Source organism: Arabidopsis thaliana, chromosome 5 (genome assembly GCF_000001735.4).
Source record: "Arabidopsis thaliana chromosome 5, partial sequence".
Classification (NCBI taxonomy): domain Eukaryota; kingdom Viridiplantae; phylum Streptophyta; class Magnoliopsida; order Brassicales; family Brassicaceae; genus Arabidopsis; species Arabidopsis thaliana.
Genome location: NC_003076.8, coordinates 24,995,115 through 25,011,941, shown reverse-complemented (window position 1 = coordinate 25,011,941; position 16,827 = coordinate 24,995,115). Strand labels below are relative to the sequence as shown.

The window sequence follows — 16,827 nt, the reverse complement described above, 5'->3', positions numbered from 1 at the left end:
TGTATTTATGTTTTAACCCCTATATTTCTTTATTTATTTTAAATATCACCTTATAGTTGTTTTGCTTTAGTTATGCTCACTTCCTTTTGTATCTTGACTTTTTATTTGTTACAATTTAAACCCAGAATCCACTGATGAGTCTGTGTATGTGGAACAGAAATTATATAGACTTTTGCAATTACGCACGATCTAGACTTGAAGCAATTTTTAAACTGATGAATGTTTTAATGACATAGACAAATAATGATGAATCACAGGTAGGATTTTATAGTACTCCTACTTTGTATTATACATCAAAAACATTTGTTTGTAGTGAATCTTATGAATGGACTTTGCAAGAATATGAACCATATCACAAAAGTCTTACTAAATTTGAATCCCAATGACCTCAACAATAAGAACATCGTTTAGTCTATGACTTCGACATGATTAAATCTAAACCGATCACAAAGAAGAATAACCCTAGAAATTAGAAAAGCACACAAAAGAAGAAAACCCTCACACAACTAAAACAACCCTCTAAAAAAAAGCACTCCTTTAAGCTCCCTTCCTTTCTACACAAGAAAACTTTCTGACTTTGATCAGAGAATTGCTCAACCACTATGAGATTGGCTCCTAGTATCGCCTGAATCATCATCATCATCACCACCATCTTCGTCTTCATGTTCTTCTTTGTGAGTAGTACCAGTGTTCATATTCCCGTATCCATGATAGGCCGGTGTGAAATTGTTCATAGTTGAATTGTCGTTTTGGAAAGAAGAAGGCATTTGAGCCATCGGTCTCACTATACCACCACCATAAGCTTGTGGTTTCTGCTCCTCTACGGTGTTCACCGAAGGAGAAGTTGAATTCACGGTTGTTATGGTAAAAGTAGGAGGTTGTTGTTGTTGCAGTTGTGGTGGTGCTTGTGGTTGTGGTGGAGCAAAAGCCTCCATAACTCTAGGTTTCTTCTTCTGATTTTGTTCTGCTTGATGCATCACAATGAAACTTCCCATTACCACCTGTCACATATTATAAGACTTTAGAGTTTTCTATACTCCTGAATCTGTAAATATGTTTCATTCATGTAATCAAATCGTGTCACCTGAACAGGACCAGCTGCTATAAGCATACCGGCAAGGCCACCACCAAATATATTGCCATTTGGTCCGGCTAAAGAAATGCTCATCCCACCAGCCCGACCTTTTGTTCCTCCATTTTCAGTAGGCATAAAGGAACCAGATAGCGATAGTATCTCAAACCGACCCTTAGAAAAGAAAAAACACATAACAGTTTTACTCGATATATATTTCAAAACGAGGTACTAACGAAATTTGATTCAATGTTTTGTTACCTCATATGTAAGAGTGCCACCTGCATTGGTAGGTTGACCAAGAGTGACATTAGAGATCGAACCAGTTGCAGAAAGAATGCAGATAGCTCGAGATCCTTGTTGCGAATACGGCATAACCTTCATTGTCACATCCTGATCAAAACAAGAAATTCTCAAACAAAGACTGATAGAATTTAATACCAAAGCTTGAGTTACAAGCACCGTGTTGAAGAAAGAAAACAAAAGAATCCTCTGTGGGAAATTTATTACCTCACCGCCATTGACAGTAAATTGATGGGTCGTAAAATTTGCACCCACATAGCATGAGAGCCCAGGAAGAGGAGGAGTAGGAGCTGCAAGAGATAGTAAAACAGAGTTTGCATTAGTCTAATCAGCTAATTAATTAATCCTAATCCTCAAGCAACTAACTCCATGATTCAAAACAAAGACCAACTAATAATCTAAATCTCTTTTTATTCACACAGTAATTAAAACAGATAATGAGAAATCGTAAGATCTGCTAAACAACTTATAATCACAACTAGACATACTTATCTTCTAAGATAAAAAGGAAGAGACAGAGATTATTCTGTCTTTGTATTTTTTTTTTTAAAGACAAAATCTTCTTTTTATTTCTGTTTTTGTTTGGTCAGCATCAGCAGATTCCCTTTCTCTGTCTCTAACTGGTCTGAGTGTAATAGCTTCTTCAGACAAAAGTGTACCCAGCAAAATCCAGTTATGTTGGTCCCACTTCCCAACATCTCAAAAATCCACACAACAACATAAAATCACTCGAAACCCAGATCAGATCTTGTCTCACTGAAACCAATGCAAACAGTTCAAACACAAATATCTCAACTTTTAATTACCTGGGCTTCCATACTCGAATTTGTGAGATTTCTTGACGAACTCAAGAGGCTGATGCTGCTGCTGAGCTTTGCCTCGTTTCCATTGATAATCTCCAGACAATGGAATCGAAGATGAGATTGGAGTTGGAGACAGAGTTGGTCGCAAAAACCTAGGGTTCAGGCTTCCGTCTGGTGCGTACTTCCTCGGTCTTCCTCTCTTCTTTTTCGTCGGATCTGATCCGGTTGATGCTGTGGCTGAGCCAGGAGTCACGGTGGTTGGTACCGGAGCCGAAGACGGAGCTGGTGGAGGAGGGAGAGGAGTCACTACCGTTGTGGGACTCACGAATTGGAGAAAACTAGGGTTTTGTTGAAACTCTGTTCTTGGAACCAAAGCTTCATCTCCCTTAACTGTGACGACCCCACTTGGACTTATTTCACCTTTCTCCTCCATTTTCTCACTAATTCCCCAAAATTACTTAAATACTCTGCTCCTGAAATTCACCAAACTCTGATTCCAAAAAAAAAAAAAATGAGCTTTTTCAGATGAAGAAGAAGTAAAGGTTTCTTTTTTTTCTTCTTCTTCTTTGTAATAATAACTAAGAACAATAAAAGGAACAAGAGATATGAAATAGTAGCTCAAAAGGACCAAAGATCAAAGCAGAGAAATTTGATTACAGTTTCTAGATTTACTTTTTCACCAATTCTGCAGCTGAAAACCAACACTGTAGCAGAGAAATGCCAGAGCTTCTTTCAATGGAGATTAAACCTCAAAAATCCCCAAAAAATTACATGCAATATCCCCAAAAAAAAATTCACAAGAAAAAGAAGATAATTTTTCTCTCTTAGACGAATGAATTTTTAGGGTTTTTGCAAAGAAATAAATAAAATGGAAAATTTCAGGAAAAGAAACGATAATATATATAAAAAAATGTCATGTAGACAGTTGTATTATTTAATAGGAATATTAAGGATTTAATTAGTTGAAAATCGATATAATAATTACAAAAATCAAAGTATTGATTTCGGTTTAGGGAAAGATCCACGTCCGTCTTGGAAATTTAATATTTGTAATAAAATAAACGGAAATACGAAGAAAAATTAAAGTGAAATTTCGAAAAGAAAAGGAAAATAAAATAAAGAATACCAAAACTTCTGACAATCTCCTTTGTCTTTTTTCCAGTAAATCACTTTTGAAATAAGGTTGACCAAAGATTATTGCTTTGAATACCTTACTAAGACCAATTAATTTTCTAGATAAGCTCAAGATTTAGATTTATTTCTCAGCTAATTCACTAATTGTAATAAGACTAACTATGCGTCAAAATCTATACCGATGATGTTAATTACAAAATCGACCAACTAAAAGTATTCCTTGGTTTTAAAAAAATGTTAGGAAACAATTGACATTTTTTTTTGCAGCAAGTATATTGGTTGGTCAAAGTCAAACTAATCTTTCCGCAAAACAATCAGTGTATAGTACACACTTGGATCCTGAGTTTGACAGATTACAAATGATCAAGAATCATCAGTTTCGAGACCCTCTATTTGAATTAGCATGTCTTGTTTCTATGGTTGCATTAGAACTATACTTGTACATAACATGTGTGACAGTGTGTATATAAGAAAGAAACTATTACTAGTTGATCTATAAAAAGACTGTTTTTGAAATCTTAGCTCTATCTTTTTCAGCCATGGCGTGATAGAGGAGTACTAAACGATTGATTCGATTTTGCTGAGTGAGGCGAATCAGTTTGAGGAGTATGAGGTGATGAGACAAATCTCTTGTTAGTTGACACTTTAAGACCCTTTTTCGCGCTTTGGGGCTTCGTAACACTTCCTTTGTCTTGCTCTGATGTCACTTGACCTTGATGTTTCTTCAGATCCTACAAACATTGTTCTTGGTGATTCTTGGAACAATAGAAAATTTGATTAAAAATATGATTTGCATGTAAAACTAATACCCTCTTTCTGCGGCGTTCTTGTTCTTTCTCTTCTCTGAGTTCCGTATACTCTTCGAGCATTGAAAGTAGGCGATTCTGAATGAAGAAAATCAGATTAAGAGATCAAATGAAGTATATAAAAGAGAAAAAGGAGAAAAGAGAAGAAGAGGGGTTTTTTTTTGAGAGAAGAAGATAAGATCATACACCATCAAAGAGAAACTCATATTCTTTCTCTGATTCCCATATTGTAATCTTGGAAGCTAATGCTTCAACCATAGCTAAGAAGAGTGAAAAAGATTTTTAGTAAGATAAGCATTCATCAATATGACAATGTGTACGTTGGGATCATTTATATCAAACCTGGAAGTTTATTAACAAGTGCACGAGCTTTCTCTGCGCGTTTGAGGATTAAATGAGATCCTTTTCCAGCGTTGTATCGGTTTTCATCCTATACAAAAAAACATTAAGTAACGGCAAAATGTCAGAACTGAATCTTTAATGAATAAAAAAAAGACAAACCTGATTATACTCTTCAAGCCAATTCTCTTCCTCACAAGCATTCAACCATTTATCAGCTTTCTCAAGAATCTCTTTTCTGCTTAGAGCTTCCTCTTTCACTTTCCCAGCTCGATACTCGATCTGTTCTAGTATATTTTCAGGGTTCACATCTCCTGATTCAATGGCTTTGATTACATTCTCTACCGCGATATCTTCTTCTTCAAGAACAATGTGTGTTCTTCTACATATCTCTTCAAGCTCTGACCTTTTCTTTAGAACAAGTTCTTTCATTTTGCTCCACTTCAACTCCTCCAACCGACATAGCTCAGCTTTAACCTATTTAAAACATTAAGCAATCCATCGGCGAAAATAGTCTCAGTAAGTTTACAAAAAGATTTGATGTAAAGTTGTTGTGAAGTTACCTCTTCTAGCAAATCTATAGAAAGACTATTGGGTTTGGTTATTTCAGAAACAGTAGCAGCTATATTACATGATACATCCATGAACTTTTGTTGTTCTTCTGCTGGTGTATCCATTAAATTCCAAAACTCAAGCATCGTTGTCACGAGATCTTGAAGCTGTAATCCATAAGATAGCATATATATATAAGAAACAAAGAGCAGAGTTTTTAAGATGGTAAAATGTTTAAAAACATTCTAACTCACTTCTTGCATTCTTTGAATCTTTGTCTCATGCCATTGTTGTACTGATGAAGCTAACTTGTCAAGTGTTTCATTACTTATACTTCTTGACCCTTCAGTATCTACTAAACTTGGGTGAATCTTGGTAACAGTTTCTCGAAAATTCAAACCAAGAACCGAACAAAGCGATTCAAGAGTTCTTATATTATCTTGAATCTGTTTCACCCGGTTCCTCTGAGCCAAAATAAACAGTAAAGTATTAGTTAACTTTTTGATCAAGAAATGAAATCAAATTTAAGGTAAAGTTTAGAAAAAACCTTTTGTTCTTGAAGTGTGTAAAGCTCTCTATGTAACTCTTCAAGCTTTCTAAGAGATAAATCAGATTCATCAGCAGAAAAATCAGATGAACAAGTCTCATCATCAGATTCTCCATTAATCTCTTCTCTTACACATCTTATATCATCAATTACTTGAATAAACTGAATCTTCCTCTCTGATTTTCTCTTTTCCATTTCTTCAAGTTTCTGAAGAATCTTTACTAACTCATCTTTCAAGCTTCTCCCATTACCACTTTGTTGATCAGATTGATGGTGTCTTCCAAGAATTGGTGGCTCTTCCATTACAGAACATATATCAATAACTCTTGCTTCAGAATCAGCAATCTCTTGTTTTATCCGAATCTTTTCTTCTTTAACCTTTTCGATTTTTCGATTGTAGACTTCTCTGCATTCTTCTTCGATCTCAATCAAAATCTTCTCCCTTTCTGTTTCAGTTTCTCCAACCTCTTTCCATATAATCTGCATCAGAAAACAGAATCCACATCAAAATGGAAATGCCTTTTTGTAATTGAAAAAAAAAAGCGTTTTCTTGGAGTTGAAGCAATCGTCACAAACCTCAAGTTCTTGTAGAAGAGATGACCAAGTTGATTCGATTTGAGATTTGGACATTATTTATCTCCAAACTCTGCAAATAAATTCAAAATTCTTCCACATTCGTTATCTTATTCAATCCTATGAGGATGTTTTTTTTCCTCAATAGGTTACTTCATAAAATTTCTCAAACGATAACAAAATCTTTTTAGAAAACACAAGAATTTTTTTCTTTCTAAATGATAATCATTTTAATTGCTGAAACTTTTTTCTTTTGAATTTTCCTGGAAGAAATACGAGATTCTTTACCTGGATTGAAGGACACAGCCGTTGGTTTTTCCTTGAAAAAAATTCGGATAAAATTTAGGAATCAAATAAAAATAATCTAGTCAAAAAAAAATTACAGGTAAGTTGTTAATTGTAAACAAAAAAATTACAGGCAGAGGGAAAACGCTTATTTCGTATATTTGTTTGCTTCCCCCTAATCTTTTGAAATCTCTCCTTTCTCCCCTAATAAAACTTTGTAGATATTAGTTTCCTTTTGCTTCATGATACATAGATTTTCTTGTTGTCATGTTTTTTTAACAATAGAAAGATATATGATGCGCCAAATATATCTCATATTTAAGAGCGTTACGACAAGTTGAAATTATAGAAGAAAAACAAATTCTAATTTCCTAGATACGCTTTAACTATCTTTAACCACGAAATTACCATAATTTAATTCACAAATTAAAACACTATTTTCATATATTTAAGATTTGAATTTACATCTAGTAAAGTAACTAAAATTCTTGCCAATACCAAGAACCGAAGTAGAAAACATGTGCAAAATTTAATATATAGAAACTAAAGAACATAAATTATTAGATGAACTGGTGTTGTGGTTCAAAAAAATATAAATTGGGGTCTAATTTGTGATTTTAGAAAACTGAAGAACCAAATTGAGAATACTAAAAATATGAGCTGTTATTGTTATACATCCGCGCCAACTGAATTTTAGGGCCGTTACCTTCTCTCTCTCTCTCTCTCTTCTTGTCCACAAGAAAAGTTAGAGCTCTTCTCTCATCTCCAATTTCTCTCTCTCTCTCTCCTTCGCTCTTATCCTCTGGCGATTTTTTCCAGAGATTCTCCGATTCTCGAGGAGGAGGAGGAGGAGGAGGAGGAGGGAGAGAAGGAGAAGGACATTTTCGATTCGATTGATGTGAAACGCTCCTACTTGATTCCCGTCGTCTGAGATCGGAGTTATCATCGAGGATTGATAATGGTTCCCGAATCATCATCGAGGATAATGAGTTTTTCTGGCGATGATTTCGAATTCGATATTGATTTCGAATTCGATGCACCGAGGTTCTATGATTTCTCTAGACCTGAGCTTTATTCCGAGACTGAAGAAATCGAAATCTGGTTTCAATCCTCTGGAAACTATCCTCCTTCACGTAAGAACACACATTCATCTTCAACGATTCTCTTTACTATTCATATTATTTATGTATTTGTGTGATTTATCTCAGCTTTTAGCCCAAAGTTCAATTGGAAATTTGAGCCATTTAAGCAAATTACAAACACCATATCAGAGTCTAAGCCTGTGGAGATTATTGAATCCTCGGAAGCCGAGACCGGTTTGAATTGCAAAGATAAATTCAACGGTAATGATTCTGAAATCTTTGTTTATGCATAATGATGCTTCAATGCAGTTTTGAGACCTTTAGTTTATTTTGTTGTTGTTGTTGTCAGGCTTCATATATTATAACCAAACCGTTAAAGATGTATCCAAGAAAAAATCGAAATCTAAAACCAAAACAAGTAACTCTACTTTGACAAGACCTACGGCTTCTTTGCTTGCAAGGCAGAACAAACCTTTAGATATTTACTCTGTTCAACTTCTGACAAGGTACTAAAACCAATGACGAAACCATTTATGTGAATTTTATTTTGTGGCTTCAACAACTTGTATTTGATGTTTCAGATGTCAGCGATCATTAGCCAAGTTTGGTGAAAATGTAGCTCCGGTCTTAGTCTCTAAGTTACAAAACCAAGACACCAATAGGCAAAAACAGGAAGCTAAGGTGTGTGTTTCTCTTATGGATTTTGAATTTGCTGATTCTAGTTATCTTTATACAATTATACTGATAGCTTTCAATGAGTCATTGTTTTTTCCTTTAAGGTGGCTCATGTTAGCAGCAGAGCCAAACTCACTGTTCCAAAGGAACCGAATCTTAGAACTGCAGAAAGATCTGAAAGACACAGGTAATTAAGGACTTTGTGTTAAAAATGTTTGTTTGTTGGCTTTCGTATAACATGTTTTCTCTTGAGAGTTTCAGGTCTAAGGTTAACACACAGAGAGAGCAGATTGCGACATCAAATTCTAAAAGACACATTAGGAACAAAAATGTACTTTATATCCTCTTTTGTATTTTCATCTCAGTTTCTTTATTACCACCACATTCTCAGAAGCTTATGAGTTTGGATCTTGCAGATTAATCTGGAACCTGTTTCAACATCTTTGGCTAAAACTAATACGCCACGGTCCCAACATTTTCAGGTATAATGTATCTTCCAATAGCTACAAACTCAAAGTGTTATAATCGTTCCTCATCCATTAACAAAAATTTCTGCATCAGGCATTTCGTTTAAGGACATCACTGAGAGCGAAGGAACGCTCTTCAAATGTAAGTCACGAATCTCATTGTCGATTCTTCACCTCCATGTTTACATTTAGTTAAATGATGTGTCTCACATTGCAGGCTAAAACCGATGTCGTACAAGAGAATGATGCTACTAAGTCCAGAACGTTAGTGCCAATTGCTTTGAAACTTTCAGTGAATCTACTTTTCCTAAAACGTTCTCACACACATTTTCTGCAGACTAAAAAAGCCCATTGATTCCTTAAAAACTAGGATAGTCAAAGAAAATCACAGCAGAAAGATAAATTGCCAAGTGTATGAATCTAAATCTTCCCCTCTAGACCCAAAGGTAATTCAGTTTTTTTGACTAAAAATCCATGGAAAAGTCCTACTTTTACTCCAAAATCTTCCTTTTCTTGACAGATATCAAGCAAAGAAGACCTCGTTGAAGCAATCCGCATCGAATATGGAAATCAGAGCTCATGCAGGACAGATATTAACAGGTAAACTAATAAGCAATCATCTATTCAAAGCTCAAATAGTTCAAAAAAGAACAGGCCATAATATTATATCAGACGCCATTGATGATGTACTTTGAACAGGAGCCTGGATTTGTGCCGGAAATTCGATTCTCAGGAAGTTGCAAGGAACCTAATCACTGCTTAATCTTCATTTTGAAGATGTTCTTTCATTTTTTATACATGTAACACACGCATTCCTATGTCTATATAAGTAAACGTGTATACTTGTTTAGATATATGCATAGAGAAAGAGATTTTTTTAAATAAATTTTGGTTGTGGGATAGTGACATGAGCTTTTAAAACTTAAGACCAAAAGACTTCACAGAACTCGTGAACATGTTCTTGGGAGAAAACAAACATTAACTTCACATATCCGTTTCTTTCATATAACCTTTGTTCTTGTCTTAAATGCTTACCATAAATTATTTTTCCTTACCCAAAATACCCCTTGTACTACCTAAATTCACTATAGAAAAACCATCCTTTCCTTCCAATCAGCATTACTATCTTCCTTAGGACACAAGAAACTAAACAAAAGCCCTGGAATCTTTCTCTTATATGCTACTTTTGGAGATGACTTCACGGAACTGAACAAACCATTGAGATGCTTCTGCATCAGGATTCCTAACTTCATTCTCTTGCTGCAGCTTTTTGGTTGAGTGATCAAGAGAAGGTAGCTTCTTTGCTACTTGCAGAGATGGGACAAGAGAGAGCAGAACCCTAGAGACTTCAAGCATTGTGGGTCTCTCTAAAGGGTTTCGCTTTGTGCATAAGAGAGCCAGCTGAAATGTCTTCCTGATATGTCCCAAGTCCATACAAGTCACAGTAACCTCTGGATCAACTGCTTCCATCACAGTATTATCATCAGCCTTTGACAATATCTGCAACATAAAAAAAAAAAACGTTAACTCTTTTAAGGTTCAAAGATCATAATCTATAGTGATTCTTGATTCATATACCAGTTGATGCAAGTTAGCTTCGTTATCCACTGCTTTCTTCCCAGTGAGAAGCTCAAGAAGAACAATACCGAAGCTGTATATATCGGATTTCTCATTGATTCGTGAAGTACGAGCATACTCTGGGTCTATATAACCAATTGTTCCCAAAACATAAGTCGAGGCATGGGTTTTGCTAGCTGGTATGCTCTTAGCAATCCCGAAATCAGATAAATGTGCTTCGAAATTCTCATCAAGAAGTATGTTCGATGACTTGATGTCACGGTGAATGATTCGAGGAGTACAATCGTGGTGAAGATAGGCTAGTCCTTGTGCAGCTCCAACCGCTATCTTCAACCTTGTCTCCCAATCAAGCTTCACTTTCTTCAATGACCCTTTTCAAGAAAATAAAAATCAAAACATTTTTACCGTTTATCTGCAAATCAATCTTTCACAAATTGAACCAAAAAAAGTTAGAAGAACTTACCATGAAGAAGGTCCCAAAGTGATCCATTTTCCATGTAGTCATAGAAAAGAAGGTTGCCAGTAGGAGACAAGGCATATCCATGCAAGCTGACTATGTTTCTGTGCCTAATGCTCCCAATGGTCTCAAGTTCTGTCTCAAATTCCCGCAAGTTATGCGGATACTGATTGTAGAGTCGCTTAATGGCAATAGGTCGGGAACTTTTTAATGCACATTTGTATACCGTGCTAGAAGCACCATATCCAATTATAAACTTTTCGTTAAGATTCTCAGTCACTCTCATGATATCATCAAATGTATGAATTGCCATGTCCATGTGGAGAATCACTAGCTTGGTTAACCCTGAGAATCGGTAAAGATTGATATTGTCATATAAGAACAGAATATGAGTTATGAAGAAGTATGAAGGCATCATCATTACCTTCAGCTTGTTTTGAGGAGCCTTGTAGAATCTTCTTCTGCTGCATTGATTTGTAAACTGCAAGGAAAATCATACATAGGAGAGTGATGACGCCAAGAACAATGCAGATCAAAGCACCTCTGGAGAATACTGAAAAGAACAAGAAAAGCAAGCTCAAATAAACAAGAAAAAACATCTATTGAAGAAAATGCTTAATGGATAAATCTAGTAGATACCTCGAGATTTCGGTAAAGGACCACAAATAGATCCAACCCAGTTTCCACAAAGATATGGATTTCCAACAAAGCTATACAGAGGTTATGAATTTAGTTTTACAATGAAAGCTTATGCGTATTGATCATAATGACAGACTACTGAGAGAAGCTTCATACCTGGCTGGAGCAAAACGTGAGAAGTTTTTCATTGGTGGGACTATCCCGGAGAGATTGTTGAAGGAGACATTCCTAAAACGTTTTCGAAGAAAGAAGAAGAAAATGTTGGATTCACAAATCTTCCAAAGGGCTAATATTGCTCATAAGCAAGTATCTCTTGCAGAAGAACTTACAGATTGACAAGAGTGAAGCAGTTCGTAAGCTGATCTGGAATTTTCCCATGAAGCTTGTTGTTGTTCAATATTCTGTACATAAACATAAAGATCAAACCATACATCTATTTTGTATATAATACAAATGATAAGATCATATTATTAACTTACAAAGAGTTTAAATTCTGCAATTGGCCAAGTTCAGTTGGAATAACTCCGGAGAGCAGATTGAATGATACATCACTACAAGTAAAACAGATAAGTCAGAAAAAAAATATGATTTTGATATAACCAAAAGAAGCAACTATAAGCTTTACATCATCTGAATGCTTCGAAGGTTCCCAAACTCTGCAGGTAATTGTCCACTAAGATGGTTTCTGCTAAGATTTCTGTTTAATGAAGCAAAAGATTAAAAGTTAACAAACACAAGAAAAACATTTACAAATTTACAACTTTAAGTGTAAAAGACTTACAATATGAGAAGGTGTTCAAGATCGCCAAGCGTTAATGGTATAGACCCTGAGAAGTTATTGCCAGACAGATCTCTGGAAACAAAAACATATGATGAGTTTGCAGCAAATTCAAACTGAAACATAAAACCAAACGATGTAACAAAGTTGAGAAGACATACAGTTTGTCAAGATTGATTATATGTCCAAGCTCAACTGGTATTTTTCCCTTGAAATTGTTCGACGAAAGATTCCTGCATCCAAAAGGATTCAACAGTCACTATAATGTTTAGAGGGAAGCAATGTTACAGCATTGTATTGAATGAAACTCACAGATAAGTCAAGCTCCCGAGATTGCGAAACGCCAGTGGAATAGATCCACTCAAGAGGTTCCCATGAACATTGCTGAATTCAAGTAGAGCAGCAGAATTTAGGTTTGTGAATAAGAAGAGTAAAGCATGAATTCAAAATGAACTATCTTATAGCTTACAATTGATTCAAGGCTGCACATGAACTAATGTTGGATGGTATGGGCCCTACTAAACGGTTGTTGGCAAGATTCCTTTCATGTCAAAAAATGGATCAGTAAAAACAAGGATCAAATGTAATGCTTCAACAGCTAAAGTGAAAAACTTTAGAGCAAGGAAAAGAAACTCACAGTTCAAACAATTGCTCCAGCTTTCCAAGCTCAGGTGGAATAGTTCCCACTAGTTTATTGTCGTTTAGCTGCCTTCAAAATCGGTAAAAGAAAAGCAAAATAGATAAGTATATGGAATGCGAAAGCTATGTAAACAGATTTGAAGTTTAAAACAAGCTTACAAATAGCTGAGACGTGACATATTCCCAAGCTCAGAGGGGATTGGACCAGTGAGCATATTGCCATGGAGATACCTATTTCAACAAAAAAAAAAGGTATCAATGCATATGCCAAGAGCTGATTAGCTGAACATATGAGATACTACAGTTATACAAAAAAGACTCACAACTTTCCGGTAAATGAGAGATTGCCAAGTATCGGTGGGATAGGACCAACAAGCTCATTGTCACTCAAATCCCTGTGAATTGAATAGGATTCACAAAGTCAGACGAGCCAAATTCAAGAATGTACTTTGTCGTTACTTTTCCATATGAATTGAACTTACAAAACAGCAAGAGCCTGCATTAGACCAATAACTTCTGGAATTCTACCCGTCAATCTGTTTCCTTGAAGTGACCTTCAAAAAGTAATAATACACAATTCAATAACCGCATGTTAACAATTTACTGATGAAACTAAGGTAAAAGAGGCTCAATACTCACAGAGTAGCAACTTGGAGGAAGCCGATATTGTAAGGAATCTCTCCTGTTATCTGATTATAAGATATGTCCCTGTAATATCAAAAGGTATGAGTCCAAAATTCACTCCTATAGTGGAAGTCTAATGTTTAATTTAAGATGGCACATACAGGATTTGAAAGCTTGTGCAATTTCCGATGCTCTCCGGGATGGTTCCAGTTAGATTATTTCCTCTCACATCACTTCCAACAACAAAACACAAGTTAAAAAATATAACTCAAGACTTGAATGAATCAAAGAAGGACCAGGATCTATACAAGACTCAAAAGATGGCAGAGCGTTGGATCCACTTACAAGTACCACAAACCGGTTAGCTGACACATATCAGAAGATAACGTTCCAGTCAACATATTCCCTCGTAATCCACTGCAGAAAGAAAGTATTAGAAGGAGAAAATTAACTTCTTCTATGGTGTAGACTATATTGAGATCAGAGAAAATGACTCTGACGAACTTACAGATACTGCAAAACTTCATTCCAGTAAAGCAATCTCGATATCTCACCCGTTAGATGATTGCCAGCAAGATCACTGCAACATCATGATTGGAAAAAAGAAAATGAGTAAGTTCAAAATCTATTCCCAAATTTTGATTCATGAGTAAATGATGTAACTAAAGAACTCACAGTCTCTTAAGGTTTGGAATCTGGGTTAAGGTTGCTGGTACAGGACCTGTGAGCTGATTGTTCTTCAGATTCCTGATACATCCACAAGTTCAAAGGTTCACAAAAATCCACTCGAAAAAAAAAAAGAACAAGTAGACAAAATTTGAACTTTGAATCGGAAAAACAAAATGTTGAAGTATAACACATACAGAGTTTCAAGCTGCTTGAGTTTAGAGATTGAGAAAGGTATGTCTCCATATAACAGATTCTCGGACAAATCCCTGTACAACAGAGGATATGGACGTCAAAACTAAAGACATGAAAATTGAAAACTCAAAAAAACAAGTTTAATAAGACTTACAGATAAACAAGAGAAGCACAGTTTCCAATCTCATCTGGAATTTGACCTGCTAGTTTATTACCTTGCAAGTCTCTGCAATTGGAAAAAGCCTTTATGAACAAAAGCTACAACATTTCAAAGTTCAAACATGCAAATCAACAGAGAAAGAAAGGGAAAAAAAACCATTACATTGATTGCAAATTCCGTAGGTCTCCAATAGCTGGAGATATCTCCCCTCCAAGATTCAGACTGGACAAATTCCTTCACAAAGTAAAAATAGAAAAAAAGCAGAATATTACAAGACCACAAAAGAGAGACATTTTTCAACAACACAAGAATTATTATTGAACTCAAATAAGATTCTTACAGAGAGACAACGGAGTAGCTAACGTTGTCGCAGAAAACACCTCGCCAAGAACACAAGTCACTGTTGTGAACATCGTCCCAATCCAAAAGCATATTCACTAAGTTGCTGAAAGAGCCTTTTATCGCCATCAGAGCTTTCCCTGTGGGTTTTCAAAATTCATAAACAGACTCAACTAGGATTAGTAATAAATCATTTGAAACGCGGAACATCAGTCACATAGTTAAATATACATAAACCAAAACTAAGGAATTTTTGTAAATTTCATGTCCTTTCTCTCCAGGACACTAGGGATTAAGCTTCGTTTTTTTCTCGGGAAACAGCTTGAAAAAAACACAAACTTTCCATGGTACAGGAACAGGCATTCTCTGTGTACTAATCATGATCAAATTTCTTGGGAAATGGAGAAAAGATTGCATCTTTATATGCATTTGATGAAGAACAAGCCAGAGCTAAGTATTGGGTATGAAAAAGCTTTCAACTTTAACTCTCTTTTTATGGGGAAACCAAATGTTTGACATAAACCAAAGATTATATGTCATGATAACTTCTAACACAGACGATTTTAGATTCAAACTTTCAGAAAAAATCAGAGAATGGGTTTAAGGAGATATACCTAACTAAACCCTAATTTTTGAAGCACATAATCAAAATTTTAAACAGAGATCACAAGAAAAAAGACAAAAACAAAAGAGTTAGAAGAAACAAACCTTCGTTGTTCATAGCCGAAGCAACACCAAAAACCATAAAACCCACCATTGCTAAAGATAAAACCATTCGCTGCATCTTCTCCTTCATTTTTTTCTTCTTATTCTTCTTTCCTTTTGGGGTAATAAGCCAAGAAGCTCGTTGAAGTTTTGATTCAATAACAACAAAGCAGAGGAAACCAAAACACAAAAGAACGAAACTTCAGGCTTGTTCTGCCATTGTTGCAGAGAGAAAAGGGTACCAAAACAGGTGATTAGCGTGAACTGCAAGAAATGCAGAGCCAGAGATGTTAAAGAAGAGAGAGACAGAGAAATGGGGAGAGAGAGATAATGTACTAGAGCCCTATATAACTAGCCATGAAAGAGAATACTAAGACCACGACAAATCTGTCAGAGTGTGAGAGTATATATGTATGCAATTATATACACACACTTATATCATTTACTACTTAAAACTCTGATCGAACCATTAACTATGATAATAATGTCACGTTAAAACATTAGCCACTTCTAATTAGTATATGATCTTCACTCTCACACGCATTAACATTTTTAGTAAACGGAGATAAGTAACGGCGTTAGGAATTAAGAAAGGTTGATTTTGACGGTGACATGACCCGCCGTTTGTTGTAGACGCCGCTTTCCAATGCATGGTAATATTCCACTGTGTAAAAACCTCGGTCACGCGCTAGATTTGTAGCGCGTGTTTGATCCAACGGTGGATGATTCGAGTAAACAGGGTTAAGAGGATGGGAAGCGATGTAGAGAAACTGAACTATGCTTTTCCTTGTGAAAGTTAGTTAATGCTTTGATAGTGATTGGGGACACCGGTTGGACCGGTTTGGTTTTGTGGTTATACGTTTTTCGACCGTTAGTTTTTTTTAGCCAATATGATTGGTTTTCTTTTATGTTGATGTGAATTTTTTACTATCTTATAGTTATAGTTATAGAGACCATGTCACATGTTGGTTTTTTATGGATTGATTTCACAATTAAAGCTGTATGAGTGGGACGAAAAAAATTGGTGGAATTGTACCTTGCGATAAATACAAATGAGAGTCATGTTTATATATACCATAGTTTATATTATATGTGACAAAAGCTCCGAGGCTCTAGGATAACTCTAATCGTTCGAGATTAAGCCAATATTCTATCTTGTTCTTCCAATAATGTTTGATTTAATTGTGTGTACTGTGTTATATGGAAATGTATCGGTAAATAGTTTAGTATAAGGATTTGGTTTTGTTAGATTAAATTGGTCCGACCGTATCTTTATTTTGCATAGTTTTGGATCTTTAGGTCTCCAGAGTCCTTTTTGTTGTACAGTCGTACTATACGGTCTAAACCGCCCTATCGGTCAAACTTTTGGGGAAGACTAAAATATACAAAAATTATGTTGTTTACATAGA

The 16,827-nt window shown here is 35.5% G+C and overlaps 4 protein-coding genes across 8 annotated transcripts; 1 reads left to right on the top strand and 3 right to left on the bottom strand.

The window, feature by feature from the left end:
* Window positions 1-275: 275 nt before the first annotated feature.
* AT5G62260 (AT hook motif DNA-binding family protein) lies at window positions 276-3,099 on the bottom strand. Of its 3 annotated transcripts, none has more exons than NM_001345545.1 (6): window positions 2,836-3,099; window positions 2,182-2,668; window positions 1,583-1,665; window positions 1,334-1,465; window positions 1,085-1,246; window positions 276-1,001 (listed from the first exon to the last, which is right to left on the bottom strand). In NM_001345545.1, the coding sequence occupies exons 2-6, from the start codon at window positions 2,609-2,611 to the stop codon at window positions 594-596; spliced, it is 1,215 nt and encodes a 404-aa protein (NP_001332202.1). In that variant the 5' UTR covers window positions 2,612-2,668; window positions 2,836-3,099; the 3' UTR covers window positions 276-593. The 3 variants fall into 3 exon arrangements, with proteins under 3 accessions (NP_001332202.1, NP_201032.2, NP_001332201.1); NM_125620.3 differs by having other exon boundaries at window positions 2,851-3,099; NM_001345544.1 differs by having other exon boundaries at window positions 276-1,246; window positions 2,851-3,099.
* Window positions 3,100-3,580: 481 nt separating this feature from the next.
* MAP65-9 (microtubule-associated protein 65-9) lies at window positions 3,581-6,508 on the bottom strand. 2 transcript variants are annotated; one of them, NM_001345543.1, is made up of 10 exons: window positions 6,418-6,508; window positions 6,133-6,202; window positions 5,557-6,036; window positions 5,264-5,473; window positions 5,021-5,176; window positions 4,620-4,934; window positions 4,461-4,548; window positions 4,305-4,378; window positions 4,122-4,196; window positions 3,581-4,043 (listed from the first exon to the last, which is right to left on the bottom strand). In NM_001345543.1, the coding sequence occupies exons 2-10, from the start codon at window positions 6,184-6,186 to the stop codon at window positions 3,846-3,848; spliced, it is 1,650 nt and encodes a 549-aa protein (NP_001318863.1). In that variant the 5' UTR covers window positions 6,187-6,202; window positions 6,418-6,508; the 3' UTR covers window positions 3,581-3,845. The 2 variants fall into 2 exon arrangements, with proteins under 2 accessions (NP_001318863.1, NP_201031.1); NM_125619.2 differs by lacking the exon at window positions 6,418-6,508 and having other exon boundaries at window positions 3,674-4,043; window positions 6,133-6,316.
* Window positions 6,509-7,158: 650 nt separating this feature from the next.
* AT5G62240 (Cell cycle regulated microtubule associated protein) lies at window positions 7,159-9,584 on the top strand. The gene is made up of 12 exons (NM_125618.4): window positions 7,159-7,547; window positions 7,623-7,757; window positions 7,846-8,002; window positions 8,078-8,177; window positions 8,276-8,358; window positions 8,433-8,502; window positions 8,588-8,653; window positions 8,733-8,780; window positions 8,856-8,902; window positions 8,976-9,084; window positions 9,159-9,238; window positions 9,338-9,584. The coding sequence occupies exons 1-12, from the start codon at window positions 7,373-7,375 to the stop codon at window positions 9,399-9,401; spliced, it is 1,134 nt and encodes a 377-aa protein (NP_201030.2). The 5' UTR covers window positions 7,159-7,372; the 3' UTR covers window positions 9,402-9,584.
* ERL1 (ERECTA-like 1) lies at window positions 9,503-15,813 on the bottom strand. 2 transcript variants are annotated; one of them, NM_125617.3, is made up of 27 exons: window positions 15,422-15,806; window positions 14,715-14,853; window positions 14,537-14,608; window positions 14,369-14,440; window positions 14,217-14,288; window positions 14,029-14,100; window positions 13,862-13,933; window positions 13,699-13,770; window positions 13,515-13,586; window positions 13,369-13,437; window positions 13,212-13,283; window positions 13,053-13,124; window positions 12,889-12,960; window positions 12,728-12,799; window positions 12,560-12,631; window positions 12,403-12,474; window positions 12,252-12,323; window positions 12,094-12,165; window positions 11,938-12,009; window positions 11,792-11,863; window positions 11,642-11,713; window positions 11,469-11,540; window positions 11,313-11,383; window positions 11,098-11,226; window positions 10,680-11,018; window positions 10,217-10,587; window positions 9,503-10,138 (listed from the first exon to the last, which is right to left on the bottom strand). In NM_125617.3, the coding sequence occupies exons 1-27, from the start codon at window positions 15,507-15,509 to the stop codon at window positions 9,812-9,814; spliced, it is 2,901 nt and encodes a 966-aa protein (NP_201029.1). In that variant the 5' UTR covers window positions 15,510-15,806; the 3' UTR covers window positions 9,503-9,811. The 2 variants fall into 2 exon arrangements, with proteins under 2 accessions (NP_201029.1, NP_001190595.1); NM_001203666.1 differs by lacking the exons at window positions 12,403-12,474; window positions 12,560-12,631 and having other exon boundaries at window positions 9,620-10,138; window positions 15,422-15,813.
* Between the last annotated feature and the right edge of the window lie 1,014 nt (window positions 15,814-16,827).

What these genes read in the sequence shown, in the direction of transcription:
- AT5G62260 (NM_001345545.1), bottom strand. Translation starts at nt 2,611, where the DNA reads ATGGAGGAGAAAGGTGAAATAAGTCCAAGTGGGGTCGTCACAGTTAAG. An exon ending in ATTCGAGTATGGAAGCCCAG is followed by an intron (nt 1,666 to 2,181) that starts GTAATTAAAAGT and finishes TATCTCTTGCAG; the next exon opens with CTCCTACTCCTCCTCTTCCT. An exon ending in TTACTGTCAATGGCGGTGAG is followed by an intron (nt 1,466 to 1,582) that starts GTAATAAATTTC and finishes TGTTTTGATCAG; the next exon opens with GATGTGACAATGAAGGTTAT.
- MAP65-9 (NM_001345543.1), bottom strand. Translation starts at nt 6,186, where the DNA reads ATGTCCAAATCTCAAATCGAATCAACTTGGTCATCTCTTCTACAAGAA. An exon ending in ACACACTTCAAGAACAAAAG is followed by an intron (nt 5,474 to 5,556) that starts GTTTTTTCTAAA and finishes ATTTTGGCTCAG; the next exon opens with AGGAACCGGGTGAAACAGAT. An exon ending in CTATAGATTTGCTAGAAGAG is followed by an intron (nt 4,935 to 5,020) that starts GTAACTTCACAA and finishes TGTTTTAAATAG; the next exon opens with GTTAAAGCTGAGCTATGTCG.
- AT5G62240 (NM_125618.4), top strand. Translation starts at nt 7,373, where the DNA reads ATGGTTCCCGAATCATCATCGAGGATAATGAGTTTTTCTGGCGATGAT. An exon ending in TCTGTTCAACTTCTGACAAG is followed by an intron (nt 8,003 to 8,077) that starts GTACTAAAACCA and finishes TTGATGTTTCAG; the next exon opens with ATGTCAGCGATCATTAGCCA. An exon ending in GACACATTAGGAACAAAAAT is followed by an intron (nt 8,503 to 8,587) that starts GTACTTTATATC and finishes TGGATCTTGCAG; the next exon opens with ATTAATCTGGAACCTGTTTC.
- ERL1 (NM_125617.3), bottom strand. Translation starts at nt 15,509, where the DNA reads ATGAAGGAGAAGATGCAGCGAATGGTTTTATCTTTAGCAATGGTGGGT. An exon ending in AATGAAGTTTTGCAGTATCT is followed by an intron (nt 13,771 to 13,861) that starts GTAAGTTCGTCA and finishes TTCTTTCTGCAG; the next exon opens with TGGATTACGAGGGAATATGT. An exon ending in TTGCAGAATTTAAACTCTTT is followed by an intron (nt 11,714 to 11,791) that starts GTAAGTTAATAA and finishes GTTTATGTACAG; the next exon opens with AATATTGAACAACAACAAGC.